General features: G+C 41.6%; 1 protein-coding gene across 1 annotated transcript in view; it reads left to right on the top strand.

Annotated features, from left to right (window-relative positions):
* The window catches only part of COL22A1 (collagen type XXII alpha 1 chain), a 273,483-nt gene that overhangs the window by 151,650 nt on the left and 101,151 nt on the right, over positions 1-20,682 (top strand). The window contains exons 22-28 of the mRNA XM_060681819.2: positions 2,655-2,708; positions 4,059-4,112; positions 8,633-8,686; positions 11,122-11,175; positions 12,046-12,090; positions 17,099-17,152; positions 18,322-18,366. Of these exons, the coding sequence (XP_060537802.2) occupies positions 2,655-2,708; positions 4,059-4,112; positions 8,633-8,686; positions 11,122-11,175; positions 12,046-12,090; positions 17,099-17,152; positions 18,322-18,366 (360 nt within the window). The remainder of the gene's footprint in view (positions 1-2,654; positions 2,709-4,058; positions 4,113-8,632; positions 8,687-11,121; positions 11,176-12,045; positions 12,091-17,098; positions 17,153-18,321; positions 18,367-20,682) is intronic.

Here is a 20,682-nt window from a genome sequence, read left to right as displayed (position 1 = left end):
GGATTTTTGCAGTATCCTTTCCCTTCCCCATACTCACCAAACCATGCCCACCAAGCCACACCACACCCACCAAGACACGCCCACAGGACAAGTAGTAAAAAAAATGAATTTCACCACTGGATAAGACCCCAGCCCCTTTTTTGTGTGTCAAATGCAAGATTATATCCACCATCTTGATTTTTTTTTTTTTTTGACCTGCTGGATGGCTCTAGATGGGAAATTATTTTCCTCATAATAGTATTTATTTCAAAGTTACACTCATCCACCCACTGAATTGTTCATCCAATTCATCCAAATGAATTGTTCTTTATCTTTCCATTAGGACAAGGTAGAGGAACAGCAGATAGTCTACTTAAGTGAAATTTAGGCTCTCATGGGTTTTATTTTCTTCAGATTTTAAATTAATCCCCTACTTCTTGCGCACGCACATGCTCACCTACTGTTCTGCCCCAGCTCCTGATTCCCAAGGATTGTGACACACACCAACAGTTCTTATCAAAGTTCTAAGGTACCAAGAATAAACAAAGTCCAGCAAAGGTTGGCAACCAGCCCAGAAAACAAGATACAATAAGACACTCACTCTCCAAAATGCTCTGTAATAATTACACGTTGTTTCCAGCAAGAAATTACTAACTACTTGCTACTTAAATAGGCTAAGGGAGTGGCCAATTATCTTCAAACCTTACTCTTGAGGAGACCTCCTCCTCCTGAGTAGCTACTCCTGCCTTTTGGCAGCCCTGTGTGCTCGAGCATTGAGGAGATGCTCCTCCACTTCGCTCTCTCCACTTGAAGGAGCCTCTGGAGGTTCTGAAGGCCCTGGCTGAGTCTCTGCCTGTGGCACCACATCCTCTTCAGCCTCCTTGCTGTCTGACGGGAGCACCGGCTGCGCAGGCTGCTGGCGCAACCCCACACCAGCCTCCTCGTCGTCGGGATCAACCACGATCCGCGTAGGCCGCTGGCGGGCCACAACACTTACATACAGGCATACAGTACAACAGTTACAGTTTTAATCCTAAAAGTTGCACTCTGAGAATTATTATACAGAAATACATTGTGTAGTGTATTAATTAAAGTAAATTGAATTGACACCAGAGAGGCTTACATTTAAACCCACCTCCAGCCAAAGAAACCAAGAGGGTGTTGTTTGGCCATTTCTCAGTGGCACCAGCCTCACAGGTTTGCAGTTGTGGAGAAAAAGAGCCGTGTGTGCTTCTTTGAGCAAAATAAGATAATTTATTTTGAGACCCCAAACTCTTTTAAAAAGAAAATGCAATAATGTACAACATTCGAAGAATGAATTTACCTACATTAATCTATTTTAAGAATGTATGTAATAGAATAGAATAGAATAACAGAGTTGGAAGGGACCTTGGAGGTCTTCTAGACCAACCCCCTGCCCAGGCAGGAAACCCTACACCACTTCGGACAAATTGTTATCCAACATCTTCTTAAAAATTTCCAGTGTTGGAGCATTCACAACTTCTGCAGGCAAGTTGTTCCACTTATTAATTATGCTCACTGTCAGGAAATTTCTCCTTAGTTCTAAGTTGCTTCTCTCCTTGATTAGTTTCCACCCATTGCTTCTTGTCCTGCCCTCAGGTGCTTTGGAGAATAGCTTGACTCCCTCTTCTTTGTGGCAACCCCTGAGATATTGGAAGACTGCTATCATGTCTCCCCTAATCCTTCTTTTCATTAAGCTAAACATGCCCAGTTCCTGCAACCGTTCTTCAAATGTTTTAGCCTCCAGTCTCCTAATCAACTTTGTTGCTCTTCTCTGCACTCTTTCTAGAGTCTCCACATCTTTTTTACATTGTGGCGACCAAAACTGAATCCAATATTCCAAGTGTGGCCTTACCAAGGCATTATAAAGTGGTATTAACACTTCACATGATCTTGATTCTATCCCTCTGTTTATGCAGCCCAGAACTGTGTTGGCTTTTTTGGCAGCTGCTGCATACGGCTGGCTCATATCTAAATGGTTGTCCACTAGGATTTCTATATGTATTATAGAAAGTATTTTAGAGAAAAATAGGTTGAAGTTTGGAGAAAAAGGAATATTTTATGTCCACTAATCTGTCCAACGTTATCTCTCAAAAGATGTCAATCACCAGAAAACAATTAACTCTTAATAGTGGTAAAAAGGTACATATGCAAAAAAGACAACCAAGTGTATGAAACAAATGCCTTGATAATTTGTTCTTGTGCAGTTTAGATCGATCTGGTCAATATATTAAAAAACCTGATGCAAAAATGCCAGTCATCTCAGATAATATTATGCTACACTTACCTACCCTTACATACTTTTGTTGTTTTAACTTGGGATACTTGAGATGTAAAAAAGAAAGATTCTTCCACTTGGAGAATGATGAAAAGTGGATATTATAAATCTCAGACCCCATCAGGAGAGTTTGAATGCAAAGCAAAACTCCATACTTCTTATTTTATTTTATTTTATTTTTAATTTTAAACACAAACTTTATTCAATTTAAAAAATAAAAGATTATACAAAACGTTCTTAACTCTTTAAAAAAAGTACAATTCTAAATTACATATATACTCAAACTAACAGGATTATCTATCTGTATTTGAACATGTAAATACATATATACATTAACCTTGATACTTCTTATTTTAACTTTGAAATTTGTTTATAGGGAGCTCCTGGCCCACGGGGGCCTATGGGGCCTCCAGGAACTCCGGGTACCCCAGTAAGTAATTTTATTCTTGAATGAATTATTTGTAATCTGAATGACCCACTTGTCAGGGGCAAGTAACCAGGAACCAAGGTTGTTCAGATGAATACATGTTCATTCAATGCTAGCTCTCTACAAGAATCTGAACTACTAATGATCAAGGAAAATTGGTGGTAGAGAAGAGTCAATGGAATGCAAGGGGGGCTGGGCTTAGAACTTTTGTGGGCATGAGGGGGACTCTAAACTGATGGCCCACTTGACCCCCTCCCTTAGGCTCAGACTGGTCATCTCCTACATTACTGAATATAATAATAGAGTACATTAAGCATCACCTGAAACTAGACTATGTTTCATTTTGAAGTCAGGAAATAATGCAGTGATGATTTGAGAAATAGTTCTGTTAAAGATCTAAGAGAATCACTATAGTACGCAGTACTGGTTTAACAGATCAATAGTATAACTTAGTAGAAAGAAGGTAGGTGCATATTTTGGTGATCATGGTATTGCTTTTCTTGTTTGTATAATTTCATTACATAGTTGGCCTGGGGTCCCAATGGGGGAGCACCATTCTGGAGGTGCCTATCGGATTAGGAGAAGACCTCACCTCCTCTGTGTATTTTGTGCTCCTTTCCCCCCATCTTTTAACTGTAAATTATTACTATTGCTCTTAATTATCGTTTTAATATTTACCAGGTTTTAATGTTTGTAAAGTTAGGGACACGGTGGCTCAGTGGCTAAGATGCAGAGCTTGTCGATCGAAAGGTCGGCAGTTCAGCGGTTCGAATCCCTAGTGCCGCGTAACGGGGTGAGCTCCCGTTACTTGTCCCAGCTTCTGCCAACCTAGCAGTTCGAAAGCACGTAAAAAATGCAAGGAGAAAAATAGGGACCACCTTTGGTGGGAAGGGAACAGCGCTCCGCGCACCTTCGGTGTTTAGTCATACCAGCCACATGACCACGGAGACGTCTTCGGACAGCGCTGGCTCTTCGGCTTTGAAATGGAGATGAGCACCGCTCCCGAGAGTCAGGAATGACTAGCACATATGTGCAAGGGGAACCTTTACCTTTATGTTTGTAAGCTACCTCTAGATGAGACAGGCAGCAAACAAATGTAAGAAATAAAATAAACTAAATTAATTATCACTCTTGATGCACCTTTTCTATCTCCAATGTAAATCTTTGTCACGCTATTAACAAATTTCTCAGTTTGGCTATCTCTATTTGAGGAGGGTTGTTTTGGATCTTCATTGCTTTGGTTCATATTATAGGGGGTAGCTGTTTTTTTTCCTATGACATCCCCCCAAAATAGAAACCGTTTAATATCAATGGCCCTGTATGCAATGTAAAGGCAAAATATATTATTTTCAGGGATCACCCGGATCAGAAGGCAAGATGGGACCTCCAGGTCTACAAGGTCTACGGGTGAGCAATCATTCTTGTTTTTAGATGCTTCCAACTAAAATCCGCTCCTTCCTAGTAGAGTTATCTGCTTTATTTCAGAAGATACAAATGCTACCAATCTTTTTTTCCCCTTTTCTTGCTTTGAGCTTAGAAAATTATTTTAAAAATCACTTGCCCAGCAGTGGGTTTCCAATATTCTTACCGCTGGTTCGCCCCGCACATGCATGCTCGCTTTGCACATGTGTGTGCCATCTGCACAGGCGCGTGCCCTTCCGTGCATGTGCTTTGCTCACACACGCACCTTCCGCGCATGCCCCTGGGCCTCAAAAACGTGGCTAAATAGGATGGCATTACATCCGGACAAGTGGGCGGGCCCACATACAGTCACCGCTACCGATTCACCTGAACCGGTACGAACCGGCTGAATACCACCTCTGCATTTGTCCCAAATAGCAATTGGACTTTGTTTTTCCTTGAAGACATTTCACTCCCCATCCAAGAAACTTCTTCAGTTCTGACTGAATGATGGAGAATGAAAGGATTTACGTTCCTTGCAGTCATCTGGTTGTTTGGACTCTTTCTGAGAGTCACTGAGGCCACTTGGGGGTTTATCTGTGCCCTCAGGCTCACTTGAGTAGTGAAAATGAGTATGGAACCTTCTTGGAACTGCTAAAAGGACTGTATTGTGAACAGGAGATAGGTGGTGTCATATTCAAGGGTAATATTCACTTACTTTTCCTACAAGTTCATAAATGTGAGTGCGCACATCCACACATGTGTTGGGTCTTCCATGCATGTGTTTTGCTGGTGTGCAACCTTCCCTGCATGCACCTGTCCTCAAAAGTGTGCCTAAATAGAATGGCATAGAGCTGGGACAGGTGGGCGGAGCCATCCACGATTTCTGCTACTGGTTCGGGCGAACCAGTCTGAACTGGCTGAATACCACCTCTGGTCATATTCCTCCCCCTCTGCTGAGAGAGGGAGGACACAGATAAACTGCCAAGTGGCCTCAACAACTCTCAGGAAGAGGACTAATGACCAGAGGAATATAAACCTTTCCATTTTTCACCATTCAATCAGAACTGAAAAAGCTTCTCAGATGAGAAGCGAAATGTCTTCAAGGACAAAGTCCAATTTCCTTTTGAAAAAGGACCTTTGGGATAACTATGTCCTGGAAAACTAAGACTCTCCATAGACATTAAAAACTACTTGTTGCTTCCCGGGTTAACATTGTGCAGTGATGTAAATTTTATGGAACAGCTTTTCAAAGAAGATACTGCTTTAGCCTGCCAGGTTTCCAGTAGAAATGGTTCATTTTCCTCTTCTCTCTTGCCTATTGCCATCCATGTTTTATAATAGCTTCTGTGTTCCTGAGATGTAACAGGAAATCCCCAATGATTTTTGCCAATTCCGAGAATGTGTTCTTGCATTCGTGTTCTGCCTCAGGGCTGGCTCTGGGCTCTTTGCTTGTCTTTTCTTTTTGTTTCTCTTTCCCACATATGTTATTGCCAGTCCTCTAATATATGCTTTGGCTGTATCCCATACATTTTGTAATGAAGTGTCTTCTTTTCTATTCTCTTTAAAAAAAGAAAACCAACTCTTTTTCCATGTGCTATAAGAGTTCTTTTTCATTTAAAATTGTTCAGTTCAATGTCCATCTTAATTTCTTTCTTTGTCCCTTCCATGTGATTTTCATCGGATTACGATCCGCCCATGTGCTTGTTTCAATATTTATTTCTTGTATGTTAAATAATAAGTCGTCTGACATCCACATCATATCAATTCTGGACCAAGACATAATTAAAGTATTAAAGTGGGCAAGAGAAGATGGATGGATGATTTCTCTTTTTGTTGTTGTTCTGAGTTGTTTTTCCCTTTCTCTCTCTCTCTCTCTTCCTTTTTTTTTCCTTTTTCTTTTTTTAGGTAGGTGACATGATTAGAAGTTAGATAGGAAAGAAAGAAAGAGTCTCTTAATAAAGGGTGATAGGATTAAAAGATAGAATAAGTGATAGAAATAAAAGAAGGGGGTATATTAATGTATACATTTTTATATCATAAAATGAAAGTAATAACAAGAGAAAACATGGAATAATTGAACAAAGATAGACTATAACAAAATACAAGTGTGTATTATTATTATTAGAAATACACAAGTGGATTGAATGTAATGATTATGATTAACCTGATTAGTTTTATTTGTATTAGAATGTATGACATCCAAGTGCCAAACTGTTCACACATTGATTTGATATCTTTATAAAAAATTTTTTTAAAAAATAAAAAACGGGGGAAAAAGAAATGAAAAGAAAAGCACCTTTGGTACTGTCCTTAGGTGATGTTGAAACAAGGAAAGAATTCTTTTGGTTAAACACCATTACAATTAAGAGTGATCTAAGAAGCTTTATAGTAACTCTGTAGAGAAGACAAAAGCAGGGGAAAAATGGCGCCCCATGCTGGTTTAGGAAGAAATAGAGACATGGTTGTGCCTCCAAAATTGACACACACAAAAAACCCCCAGATAATGTCTATGGGGTTGGTTGGCTTTGAAAGTTCGTTCCCAAATCCTTTGTATTATCTTGGAATTAAATATCTGGTTCAGTTAAAGTTTTTTCTGTTAGAATACTTGTTTGGTTGGGTTTAAATTTGAACCATCTTCCCCTTTCATCCCCTTCCCTATGCATTTTTCTCTGGGTCATTTAAAAAAAATTGCTAATTTCTGGGCTGCAGAATGAGAATTCATATTTTTTCTGGCATGATTCCATTCTGCTGTAGTAATGAAAATTGTACCAGGTAACCCATAAAAAAATAATGTAATGGACTCTGGGATAATAAATTCTCATATAGAAATGAGATTAAAATTTCCCTGGTGTGCTATAAATCTATATCGAATTACAGGTTTATTTTTCTTAGCTCCTTCTTTTTACGGAAGCCAAAGAAGACCTGTTTAACAGCCCTGCTTGCAATGAGAGGAACGTGGTCTCTTTCAAAAAGCAATATTTTTTTCTCTCGTTTACTCATGTTGTTCATTTGAATTGTATTTTGCACACACATACACAAAAAATGCCTTCAGCACAGTGTGGAAACTACACAGATGGTAGTACTCCAAAGCGATTGTTATACCAAAAATCTAATCACACTAGCAGATAATTACATTCTACTTAAGTTGCAACATAGCATCAACAACCCTTCTGGTCAGAAGTAGACAATTCCTTTCCTGAGTCTTCATGAATTTTCTTTTTTTTAAAAAAAAATATTTTTTATTAAACAGTCTTCATGAATTTTCATTGGCTTCTTCTAGTAACAGAATAATAAGAGTTTGAAGGGACCTTGGAGGTCTTCTACTCCAATATGGTTGTAGCATTTTGGTCCAGTTGAAATATCTGAACAACCTTTTTTAAGGAAAGCTCCCCATGAAACATGTTGCAGCACTCTAATCCTAATGTATCAAAATCAAGGATTATAATTCTGTTTAAAACAGATACTGTAAAATTAAGAAGACCCCTTGAAAATCCAAGGAATTATCTTACTTAAATCTAGTTTTAGTTTATGACTCATAATGAATTGGTCGAACGATCAGTTCAACTTGTGTCTTTTCATGATGTAGTGGCCAAAATTGTGGAAACCTTTTGGGAAAAGTGTATTTTCTAAAACTAGCTAATAACACCACTTTTTTGGGGAGTAGGACCATAAAATTATATACCAATGGAAAGATAATATAATCAAGAATGTAATGCAATAACTTTTATGAAGGATTTGCTTTTAGAATAGCAGTTACAGTATAAAGAAGAAAAGTGAAACACGTAGAAAAAAAACAAAATATACAAAAATTATCACCATAGAAAAAATGAGGTATACAAAAACTATCACCATGTCAGTTAATATTTAGTTGGGTAACCTTTAGCATGAATTATGGCCTTAAAATATCTTCCCATGGAGTGAACCAAGCCTTTTAGTTCTACAGCTGTTGTAATGTGAAACCAAGATTGAATGATTGCTTCTATTAACTGAGTTTTATTTCTGGGTCGTTTCTGACTAACAAGTTTCTTTAGTCGGCTCCATAGATTTTCTTTTTTTTTTTAATTTTAAAAACAAAACTTTATTCATTCTTAAAAACATTTAAAACATACAAGTTTCTCTTAGTCAAGAAACAAATTTACATATACAGTACACAACTTCACCTACTAACTAATTTCTATTATTATATATACATATAAACAAACATACAGTGACATATTTCATTTTCTATCCATCTGACAGTGCAGTTTTTAATTATATTAATTTCTTCTAAATTTCATCTCTACCCAGTTCCCCTCCTCTGATTTATCCACTGGTACCATCTATTCTATATTGTAAAATAGATTTTCAATTGGGTTAAGGTCTGGGCTATTCCCAGGTCATTCCAGCAGTGGAATATGATTGTCTTGAAACTCCAAAAAAAAAAAAAAAAGTGGTGTTATTAGCCATCAAACCTCAAAAATATACTTTCCCCTAAAGGTTCCACAGTTTTGGCCACAACTGTAACTTTCAATTCTCTCTTCTAGGGCAAGAAAGGAGAAGTAGGTCTCGCCGGAGTTGATGGATTACCGGGACCTTCTGTAAGTAGGACCAGTCTGATCTCTGTCCAAGGTGCTGAAAAAAATCAAGCTTATCATGTTGGTGTTGTGTAAGATCAAGAAGCTGTTTTCTAGTGTGGAAACTTGAATGTTAGCTTTTGTGCTGTTTTATTTACAGGGCTTGGTTTGCTTGCAAAGCCCTCCATGACCACATTTACAAAATGCATCTGGTTCTTGACCTCAGGGAAAATTCCCCTAAGCCATTTGTTTACACTTTGTCAAGGAATTGCACAGCTGGTGTCCAAATGAAATCATAGATGCTGACACGTACTTGTAGTTTTATTTATATTTTATATTTTACATCAATATATACAGCAAACTAGATAGTCGGGCAAACAGGAGCATCATGAGGTAAATTACAGAACATATAGAGGACAGAGAAGAAAAAGGTGGAGAAAAAGGGAAACTCCTCCTCCACATCCACAGCAGCCAATCACAGCACAGATTGCCTCACGGAGGAGCCAGAATTCTCCAATCAATCAACCACAACTGTGTGTACTGGCTGACTGCACAATCCCACTGATCCAACTACTAAATTTAAATATTTTAACACATTTTGAATTGCCCTTTGAAGTGCAAATGATCTACACACAGAGGGCAGAGGGCCCTTTGTGTAAGTGATGCTTTAAAGAATATCAAAACACAAATTCCAGGCTTTGAGAATTTACTGTCTGAATTTTCTTGGAGAAGGCTCAAAACCTACAATATGTTATGTAGTGTGAACTACTTGAATGAATTATTCACTTTTTTTTTTCCTTTTAAATCGTGACTTCTTTTGTGATCACTGTGCACGGAGAGCCTGGAAATTCTTGCTCTTTGGACTTTTATTTTGTATTAGATTTTTATTCCATGTTAGTGACTGAAAAAAGAACAAGAATGAGAACAAGAAAATGTCCACCTTGACATTTTCTCATTACGGTTTGAAATGTGACACGAACCCAAACAACATAGAACGAATTTTGTAAAAGCTCTACCTTTTCCCATGTTAAGAGTAGATTGACCTTTTCTTAACTCAGTTTCTCTTTTAAGCTGGCTAGGCTTTTTTTAATTACTATAAAACTTCTGGTAAATTGAATTGCTTGTGGATAGAGCAGCAGGAGTGGGGGGGGGCGGACATCAAATAGCAATATTTTTTAAAAAGGAGATTGGAACTAGGCAAGAAGTTCAAAGATATTTCTTAACAGAATACCAGAGTTGGAAGGGACCTCAGAGGTCTTCTAGTCCAGCCCCATGCTCAAGCAGGTTCAAGCTGAGGCAGGTCTGGCAGAGACACTATACCCGTGATGGAGAACCTATGGCACGCGTACCACAGGTGGCACGCACAGCTATATTGGTGGGCATGCGAGCTCAGCTCCGGCGCATATGAGCGTGCTGGCAGCTGATTTTTGGGCCTTCTGGGCCCACTGGAAGTAAGGAAACAGACTGTTTCCTGCCTCTGGAGGGCCTGGGGGTGAGGAAGGCCCATTTTTTGCTCTCCCCAGGCTCTGGAGCCTTTCTAGGAGCCTGGGGAGGGAGAAAATGGGCCTTCCGATCCCACCAGAAGTTGACAAATGGGCTGTTTCCAGCCTCTGGATGGCCTCCAGGATGGTGGGGAAGGTGTTTTTCACCCTCCTCAGGCTCCTAGAAAGGCTCTGGAGCCTGGGGAGGGCGAAAAATGGGCCTACCAGGCCCATCATGCCATTGCGTGCCAAAAGCAGGGGAAGCGGGGGGGTTCACACATGCATGTGCGGGGGGGGTGAGGCACATAGAACTATGGGTGTGAGCACGCGCAACCCCCCTCCCCATGCTCCCCACGCTTTTGGCACGTGATGGCAAAAAGATTAGCCATCACCTTATACCTTCTTGCAGAACAAGAAGAGCACATATGGATTTGGGGAATATGAGAAATATTTCTATATACTAATCACTTCTTTCTTGTGAAAACAACAAATAGAGAGTGAGCTGTGTCTTCAACAATTCACAGAAGAAGAATACTGTGTATTCTCTTTATTTCGATCCCTTATCATTTCTCTGAAAAGGTAGATGTCACTCAAGTGCTATTCGTTAGCAGGAAAAAAAGGGGCTTACATTGACTAAAGCAATGAAAACTAATTTTTAAACATTTATACTTCTCACTTCTCCCATCAGTCAAACTGCCTTTTGGACAAACTGCATTATAAAACTATAGTGTTAGGAAAAGTAATATTTGTTGAAATGCTCTATTTTGTACACAGAGAAGAGACATCCTATTTCTAGTGGGTAGCAAGTGGTTATCTCTACAAAAACTGAAAGTTACAAACAATGCTGGTGATAAAAACGTATCGATGGATTTCATGTAATTTATCTATTCATTTATTCAATATCTATAGCAGCCTATCTCAATCAATGACTCTGGACAGCTTACAATTTAATGTATTTGTCTTCTACGTTTTTTGCAGGGTCCCCCAGGACCTCCTGGAATTGTTGGTTCTCCTGGACTTGATGGATCTCCAGTAAGGAAAAATATATATATTTTATATAAAAACAGGAAAGTTAGCAATGTTAGATAGCACTCTTTATCTGAGATTCAGAGGTGACCTTTTGCAGGAGATCCTTCTCTCTGGTGGTGCAATCTGCTTGGCCATGGTCAACACATGACCTAAAAGAGAAGTTTGATAAAGGAAGGCATGGAAACAAAATTCATCCTATATTTTTTTTGGGGGAAAAAAAAGGCAGGGCTGGAAAGAGGAGAATGCAGATCTAAGTCAGGTCTAAATAATCTAAAAATAAGCATTATACCATAGTGATAGCCAATTTGGTATAATATGTAAGGCCCCAAACTAGAAGACTGTGAGTCCTAGTTCTGCCTTAGCCAAAAAGCCTGATGGGTGATCTTGGCCAGTCACTCTCTCTCAGCCCTAGGAAACAGGCAACAGCAATAGACTTATATACCGCTTCATAGTGCTTTTACAGCCCTCTCTAAGCGGTTTACAGAGCTAGCCTATCGCCCCCAACAATCTGGGTCCTCATTTTACCCACCTCGGAAGGATGGAAGGCTGAGTCAACCTTGAGCCTGGTGAGATCTGAACTGCCCAATTGCAGGCAGCCGGCAGTCAGCAGAAGTAGCCTGCAGTACTGCACTCTAACCACTGCGCCACCTCACCTCTGACAAGACACTTCTGAAATCTTGCCAAAAAAACTGCAGGGACTTTTCCAGGCAGTCACCAAGACTCGAAACTGACTTGAAGGCACTCCCAAAACCAAGTAGAAGATAATCCAGAGTAGTTTTTGTTGTGACCTGGCTGAAAATGGGTAGCAGATAACACCAGAGAAACCTTGATATTATAATCTGTTTTACTGTGTTTTGTCTTGTCTTTTCGTAGGGTCAACCAGGAGAAACTGGCAGAAAAGGTGAAAGTGGGCCACCGGTGAGTTCATGTCATAGAATCTTCCATGTTAACACATGTGCATTTGGGTGAATATACAGCTAAAATAAGCAAACAGCCTCTTCCAAGCTCAAGATAACCAATTATCTGACTTTATCTTTGTGTCGGCGTTCCAGAAACCCCCCCACTCCAAGTAAAAACTCTGATGCAAGCATTTTTCAAAGTTCTATTTACTAGAATAGGTAAACTGGCACATCTGGGAAAACCCGAATCTGAGAGGTCTGGGTTTTCCCTCAGTAAATCAAAACCCCCCAAACCATCTCCTCACTCCTCAATCGATCACATGCTCCAATCAACCGCCGTCCCATCTCGAGACAGCACTCCGACCACTCCTTCTCCACATGCAGGATCACCCTGACCTTGACCAACAGAAAGAATGCTATTATCTCTAAAGACAACCCATCTACTAAATCCCCCCTCCTACTTTCCCACACATGAGAAGGTGGCAGCATGGAAGCTTCCGGCCTAATATGGCTTCAAAACCTGACACTTTGATTGTTTTTGTTTTTTTTTAATTTCCAATTTATATAACACCCTTCTCCCTGAGGACTCAGGGCGGTGTACAGCCAGAATTAAAAACATAAAATACAAATATTAAAAACAATTAAAATATATATAAATTTGGCCCCAAAATTAAAAAATCACAAACCAATTAAAACATTTAAAAATTTCTTCTTAAGCCAGCCCGGCTTGCTGGAAAAAGTGGGTTTTAAGGGCACGGCGGAAGGCACTGAGGTCTTGGATTCTCCTTATCTCTGGGGGCAACTGATTCCAGAGGGTAGGTGCCCCCACAGAGAAGGCCCTCCCCCTGGGGGTCACCAGCCTACATTGTTTGGCTGATGGCACCCTGAGGAGGCCCTCTCTGTGGGAGCGCACGGGTCGATGGGAGGTCGTCGGTAGCAGCAGGCGGTCTCGAAGATAGCTAGGCCCGATGCCATGGAGCGCTTTAAAGGTGATAACCAGCACCTTGAAGCGCACCCGGAAGACCACTGGGAACCAGTGCAGCTTGCGCAGGAGCGGTGTTACAAGGGAGCGCCATGCTGCTCCCGTCACTACCCGCGCTGCTGCATTCTGGACCAGTTGGAGCCTCCGGGTGCTCTTCAAGGGGAGCCCCGTGTAGAGAGTGTTGCAGTAGTCAAGGCGAGAGGTGACGAGGGCGTGAGTGACTGTGCACAGGGAATCCCGATTGTTACTCTTTTAAATTATCTTAATACCTTTAAAAACAATATTTTTAAAGGTATTCAGGTAATTTAAAAGAGTAACAGTCAAAGATAAAGTCAGATAATGGTTAAGTCCAATTATCATTTGCTAGCATCAGCCCATATGCTGCCAATCCTTACTTATGACTCTGATTAATTCCACTGTCAGGAAATTTCTCCTTAGTTCCTGGCTGGATCACTCTTTAGCTTCTGGTTCTACTTTCAAATGCTCTGGAGAATAAGTCAGCCCTCCCTTCTCTGTGACAGCTCTTCAAGTACTGGAACACAGCTTATCACCCCTAATTATTCCCTTTGTTAGGCCAAACTTTTTATTTTTGGTGTATATTGTTGTTTTTAATAGTCGCTTGGTCGATTGTCGTTGTGAGCTGCCCTGAGTCCTTGGAGATAGGGCGGCATACAAATTTTATAAAATAAATAAATAAATAATAAACATACCTAGTTCATACCTTAATTGTTCATTGTACAATTTAGCCTCCAGACCAGGGGTGCTATTCAGCAGGTTCTGACAGGTTCTGGAGAACCGGTAGCGGAAATTTTGAGTAGTTGGGAGAACCGGCAAATACCACCTCTGGCTGGCCCCAGAGTGAGGTGGGAATGGAGATATTGCAATATCCTTCCCCCAGGAGTGGGGAGGGAATGGGGATTTTGCAATATCCTTCCCCTGGAATGGTGAGGGAATGGAAATTTTGCAATATCCTTCCCCCAGGAGTGGGGAGGGAATGGGGATTTTGCAGTATCCTTCTCCGGAAGTGGGGTGGGAATGGAGATTTTGCAGTATCCTTCCCCTGCCACCGCCCACCAAGCCACGCCCACCAAGCCCCACCATGTCCACTAAGCCATGCCCACAGAACCTGTAGTAATTTTTTTTGAATTCCACCACTGCTCCAGACCCCTTATCATCTTTGTTGTACTCTTTCTAGAGTCTCGGCATTCTTTTATCCTGGTGACCAGAATTGGACACAATATTCCAAGTGTGGTCTCAGCAGTGCAGTACAAAGCAATATTATCACTTCTTGTGATCTTGATGCAATCCCTCTACTGATGTATTGGCCTTTTTGGCAGCTGCAGCACACTGCTGGTTCATACTTAAGTGGTTGCCCAATATTACACCTAGCTCCCTCTCACAGTTACTATTATTGAGCCAGGTACTGCCTATTCTGTATCTGTGCATTTAGTTTTTCCTGCCTAAGGGCAGGAAAAGTGCAAGACCTTACTTTTCTCACTACTGAATTGCATCTTATTGGCTAGGGCTCAATTATTGAGTCTGTAAAGATCCCTCAGAGATTTCAGTCTATCTTCCAATGTGTTAACAATTCCCCATAACTTGCTGTCATCTGGAAATCTGATATGCTCCTTTCTATCCCCCCATCTAGATCATTTATTTTGTTGCTTGTATCCTTACAACTTATATTGATATTGTTTCCTGATTGCTTATTTGTACCCTATGACTATCGTTAAGTGTTGTACCTTATGAATGTATCTTTTATGTACCCTGAGAGCGTATGCACCAAGACAAATTCCTTGTGTGTCCAATCACACTTGGCCAGTAAAGAATTCTATTCTATTCTAATAAAGAATTCTATAAAACTTTAACTGATAAACCTTATGAAGTTGTCGGAGTGCACTGGCCCTTAATTTTAACAAGTCCACAAGATTGGGAATTACTGCCTTAATGAAATAAAAATACAGCCCTTGTGATTCCATAAATCAAGATGTAGCAACCTGCATATTAAGTGGATCATAAATATCTATAGCCGTGATGGCGAACCTATGGCACGCGTGCCACAGGTGGCACACGTAGCCATATTGGTGGGCACGCAAGCTCAGCTCTGGCACACTGATTTTCGAGCCTTCTGGGCCCACAAGTCGGCAAACAGGCCATTTCCAGCCTCTGGAGGGCCTCAGGAGGGGATGAGGAAGGCCATTTTCGCCCTCCCCTGGCTCCTAAAAAGGCTCTGGAGCCTGGAGAGAGTGAAAAACAGGTCTACCGGGCCCAATATGCCTTCACGTGCCAAAAATGGGGGAGCATGGGGGAGACGTGTGCACATGCATCGGGGGGCAGGGCACATAGAATTATAGGTGCCCCCCCCTGCGCTCCCCCCCACTTTTGGCACGTGATGGCAAAAAGGTTAGCCAACACTGATCTATAGTTTTCACTGAACTTCAGTAACTATTTTTAATTCTTTCAAAGTTTCCAGCGCGCCTTGAGATCCTTTTCTTTGCCATTGCTGGCATCTTGTGGCCAATTCTGAGATTGCTCGCTAGAATTGTTTTAAAAGGTGTTCATGACCATAGTTACTCATATAGCAAACCTGTTGAGCTCCTTGAGGTTTCTTCCCTCAGATATGTTCTTAGTCTTGGTTCCTTTTCTCCAAACATGAGATAAATTTCTAGCGCTGCATCAGCAAATCTCTGAGACAGAGTCTCACCTTTCCCAACCTTGGCCTTAATGCATCGGTTGTCATCCTTCAAATGAGCTGTGTGGTTCTCAAATTGTTTTTCAGTCAATTTTGTGGAATGATGGAAGGCTTCACAATCATTTGCCATGTCATTTGAAACCTGTGTGGTGACACTAGAGTAGAAATTAATAAATTATCCCAGATTGATTCAAATGGTCAGCTAGGCGCAAATGTTTTTGTTCAAATCCTCCCTGTGATTCACTAAAAAGAATGCTTTCACATGTGCAGAAATTTGTCAATTAACAAATCTATCCTAATTCACCTAATTTGATTTAAACACAAACTTGATTGAACCATTTTTAAACCATATCCTGTATCGGAACTGAAGCTTTACAGAATAACCAGTAAAGGGACCTTGGAGATCTTCTAGTCCAACCCCCTGCTTAAGCAAGAGATTTTATACCATTCGGACAAATGACTATCCAGTCTCTTTTTATAAACCTCCAGGGATGGGCACCCGAAGTTTCTGGAGGCAAACTATTCCACTGTTTAATTAGGATTTAGGATTTAGGATTTATTAGATTTCTATACCGCCCTTCTCCCGAAGGACTCAGGGCGGTGTACAGCCATATTAAAACACATATAAATATACAAAATTTAAAACAATTTAAAATTGAATATATAAAAATTTGGCCCATAGATTAAAACACACATATACCCATTCTAAAATTCGTATTAGGCCAGGCCGGCTTGTTGGAACAAGAGGATCTTCAAGCGCGGCGAAAGGTATGCAGGTCAGGGATGAGACAAATCTCCAGGGGCAGCTCATTCCAGAGGGCAGGTGCCCCCACAGAGAAGGGTCTCCCCCTGGCTTGTCACCAGTCAGCATTGTCTGGCCGACAGCACCCTGAGGAGCCCCTCTCTGTGAGAGCGTATTGGCTGGTGGGAGGCTGTTGCTGGCAGCAGGCGGTCTCATATATACCCCGGTCCTAAGCCATGGAGTGCTTTAAAGGTGGTGACCAACACCTTGAATCGCACTCAGAAGACTACCGGGAGCCAGTGCAGCTCGCGCAGGAGGGCTGTTACGTGGGTGCGCTGAGGCGCCCCCATAACCACCTGCGCGGCCGCATTCTGGACCAGTTGGAGCCTCCGAGCACTCTTCAAGGGGAGCCCCATGTAGAGAGCATTACAGTAGTCCAGACGGGACGTGACGAGGGCATGAGTGACCGTGCGCAGGGCATCCCGGTCCAGAAAGGGACGCAACTGGTGTATCAGGCGAATTGTTCTAACGGTCAGGAAATTAAAACCAGGCATATCTGAACCCAGAAATTAATGTGCATGGTTTGTTTTTCTTTTCTTTTTTTTCATTAGGGTTTACCTGGAAAATCTGGTCAAGATGGTTTACCTGGTCTTCCAGGCTCAAAAGTAAGTAAACATAGGGGCAAATCTTTCCTGATCTTATTGCTGGAAAGGCTTAAATAAACCATTCCATGTCTGATACTTCCAAACAGTCATTAAGTTTCTTGCTTCTTTACTTGGTACTAAGATTCATGATGAATTTCTGCCTAAATTCAGTGGCTAGTGGCTGAAATGTGGTGGCTTATTGATTCCAAAATAAGTATATTGGAAAAGGGGGGAAAAAAATCCAGAAGCCATTATAGGTGCTTCAAATATCTGGATGTTGTGGCCTGCCAGCGGCCTGCCCAGATCGTGGCTGATCCCGACGACAAGGAGGCTGGTGTGGTGTCGTGCCAGCAGCCTGTGCAGCCGGTGCTTGAGTCGGACAGCGAGGAGGCTGAAGAGGATGTGGTGCCAGAGGCAGAGACTCAGCCAGGGCCTTCAGAACCTCCAGAGGCTCCTTCCAGTGGAGAGAGTGAAGTGGAGGAGCCTCTCCTCAATGCTCGAGCATGCAGGGTTGCCAAAAGGCAGGAGTGGCTACTCAGGAGGAGGAGGAGGTCTCCTTGAGAGTAAAGTTTGAGGATAATTGGCCATTCCCTTAGCCTGTTTAAGTCACACGCAGTTAGTAATTTCTTGCTGGAAACAACGTGTAATTATTACAGAGCATTTTGGAGAGTGGGTGTCTTATCGTATCTTGTTTTCTGGGCTGGTTGCCAACCTTTGCTGGACTTTGTTTATTCTTGGTACGTTATAACTTTGATAAGGACTGTTGGTATGTCTCACAATCCTTGGGAATCTGGAGCTTGGGCAGAACACTGGAAGGTACTCTGCAGGACATCAAATATAGAGGTGTTGTGTAAATTGTTTGCACAGATTGGTGCGTGCAGCATTTCCTTGCACAAATAAAGTAACGTCCACATTTGCATGTGTAAAACATGTCAGCCCCTATTCTTCCACCCTTTTCCGTACTTGAATTTAATAAAGCAAAATTTATGTTTCTTCATTTACTTAGAAGGAAGAGCTAGGGCTGATAAATGGAAATTGCGAGAAAGCCATTTTCAGTAAAACTCTGGACATCCTCTATTTTTGGGGACCCCAGGCGTTCTTGGAAACATTTAATTCTGTCCTTATTCAACAATTGTATTTCACATTGTCCTTTCTTTTTGGCTAATTTTCTTCTATGTTTTTTTTTACAGGGAGAACAAGGGGAAAGGGGAGAAGTTGGTAAAGCAGGCTCCAAGGTAGAAAAATAAAAGAAAATTTGTTTCTTATAAGATATGAGAAATATTGTAAATGGGTAAATACTAGAGGTGGCTGCTGGGGTAGGAAAGAAGATCCCACATCTAATTCCTGGATTGATCTAATTCATATTAAACGTAATGGTTTTGCTGGAAGAAATATCCACCTGGTTCAGTTCCAAGCTGGGAGAAAGACACTGGAAACATGGAGGCTGATTGGAAAGATGGTTTATTGATGAAGCAGAATCACATGGGTTTGTGGTTCTGGGCAGCTGACAAAATGGAGTTGAGGTGGGGTTTTTTATACCTTCTTTGGGCTTCGCTCTTGAGCTTCCTGTTCCTGTGCAAGAACATGTATTCTGTTGAAGTTTGGGCTGCTCTGGGGATGATGCAATGAAGGGCCTTGTGTTCTGAAAGGGTGTTGGGCAATTCCTATTGTGGTTTAATGGCTTTGTACTATGTTGGATCTTGAGTGAGGGTTTTTTATACTTTCTTCGGGCTTCGCTCTTGAGCTTCCTGTTCCTGTGCAAGAACATGTATTCTATTGAAGTTTGGACTGCTCTGGGGATGATGCAATGAAGGGCCTTGTGTTCTGAAATGGTGTTGGGCAATTCCTATTGTGGTTTAATGGCTTTGTACTATGCTGGATCTTGAGTGAGGGCTACTCCTACCATTCTGCCTTTGTTCAGACTTTGCTGCAGGGAGTTTCAAAATATCCTGTCTTGAATGGATTACCAAATCTGTATTTCTAAAAGGTGGCCTCCTCAGTTTCTGTTTGGGGCTGGGAGACTGGGGCTGTTTCCTGCCTCTAAAAAAAAAACACGTTTCTCCATTTCTCCCTTTGGGGAAAATATAATATTCTGCCTTTTTAATATTTCCCAAACTATTTCATTCTTCTGCAGGGGTGGGGGCTGCTGATTTCCTACAATGCCCACTTTGGGCCATATAAGTGTGGGTGACATGCTTTTTCTGGCCCAAGATTAGGACTTGATCTGATCAGGGAGACTTGATGGGTGCTTTTAATTTTATTTTTTTAAAAGCTTTTTTTTTTCCAGACACACATTTTTTTTTAATTGCAAAGGGGAATGCATTGATAGAGGCAGCAGAAAAGTATCCCTTCAGTGGTTCCCAAAAGGAAAACTTTCAACCATGAAGGTCTGGCAGCCAGGGCAAAAATTCTGGAAAGAAATTTACCAATTCTCTATGCCAATTATTTTCAGAAGTTTGATGTCAGTTTCTGTGAGGCTTTGCTTTAGGAAATAACTATTGGCTGCCCATTTTCAAGGGTTGCTTCCTGAACCTGCCTTAGCTCTTGGTTTAGTGCATCCAGGGTTTGTAAAGCCAAATTGCAGTTAGCCAGTGTGCAATTCAGGCTATTAATATTGTTTAAATTGTGCACAATGAGCCATGTAATTCCTACTGAGATCACCAGTGCAACATATTTTGCCTTACTGGGCAACTGGGCAGTAACATTTGTGAGTCACAATCAGGTTTTGGGGTTTGGAGATCTCTTTTCTGCTACCTCTTCAGTGAGGAAATTGCCTGAGGGGCATGCCCCCTCCCCCATGGAATTGGCAGAGAGGTATGACTGCTTGGGTCTTAGTACCACAGAGCAAAAACCAGCCTAGGAGAAGTTTTGTGTGGAGGTAGGTGAAGGGGATAGCCTCATTCTGATTCTGAGGGGGGGGGGGGTGCGTGTGCACAGCTACTTCTACAAGACAGACAATACAAACATCCTGGACAAATTTCCCTCCCACCAGATAGAAGTCCAAGGTGTTCCGAATTTGCTGTGCCAACCACTCCCAAATGCCATCCCTCCATGAATCCATTTAACTGATTACAACATAAATGAGACAAGAAAGAAAACCTTACAATGAATTTCTGCCCTTCCCCCATAGTCTTTCCAGCTGTCTTCTGAGGATTGAAAGAGTCTTTAGTCTTCACTGGTCCATCTCAGGGTCCTCTCTTTCATGTCTGCTGGGTGGCATTAGGCTTGGCTTGGTGGTAAGGCTGGTCAGTCAGGCTTGGGAAGATCTGCTCCATTCTGGTTGCTGTGATGACTTTTTTGGTAAATGACTGGATCCAAACCCAACTCCCTGGCTCAAATGGATGGAGGTTCTCTTCTGGAGGCAACATCTGGGTCAGTGTGATCTTCTTCCAAAGGTTGCAGAGTTGTCTGTGCGGGGCTGAAAGATATGAGAACAGGGTCTCCTCCCCTCTTTGTGGGTGTCCTCCCAGAAAAGGCATTGTTGGAGGATAAGTGATGGAGAGGTGGAGTGGGGGTGGATAGATAGCTTGCAGGCAGAGTTTGGAAAAAAC

This window comes from Pantherophis guttatus, chromosome 3 (assembly GCF_059756535.1).
Source record: "Pantherophis guttatus breed Tessera chromosome 3, ASM5975653v1, whole genome shotgun sequence".
Classification (NCBI taxonomy): Eukaryota; Metazoa; Chordata; class Lepidosauria; order Squamata; family Colubridae; genus Pantherophis; species Pantherophis guttatus.
Note: the sequence above shows the minus strand (reverse complement) of the source record. Positions and strands in the feature narration are given on the sequence as shown.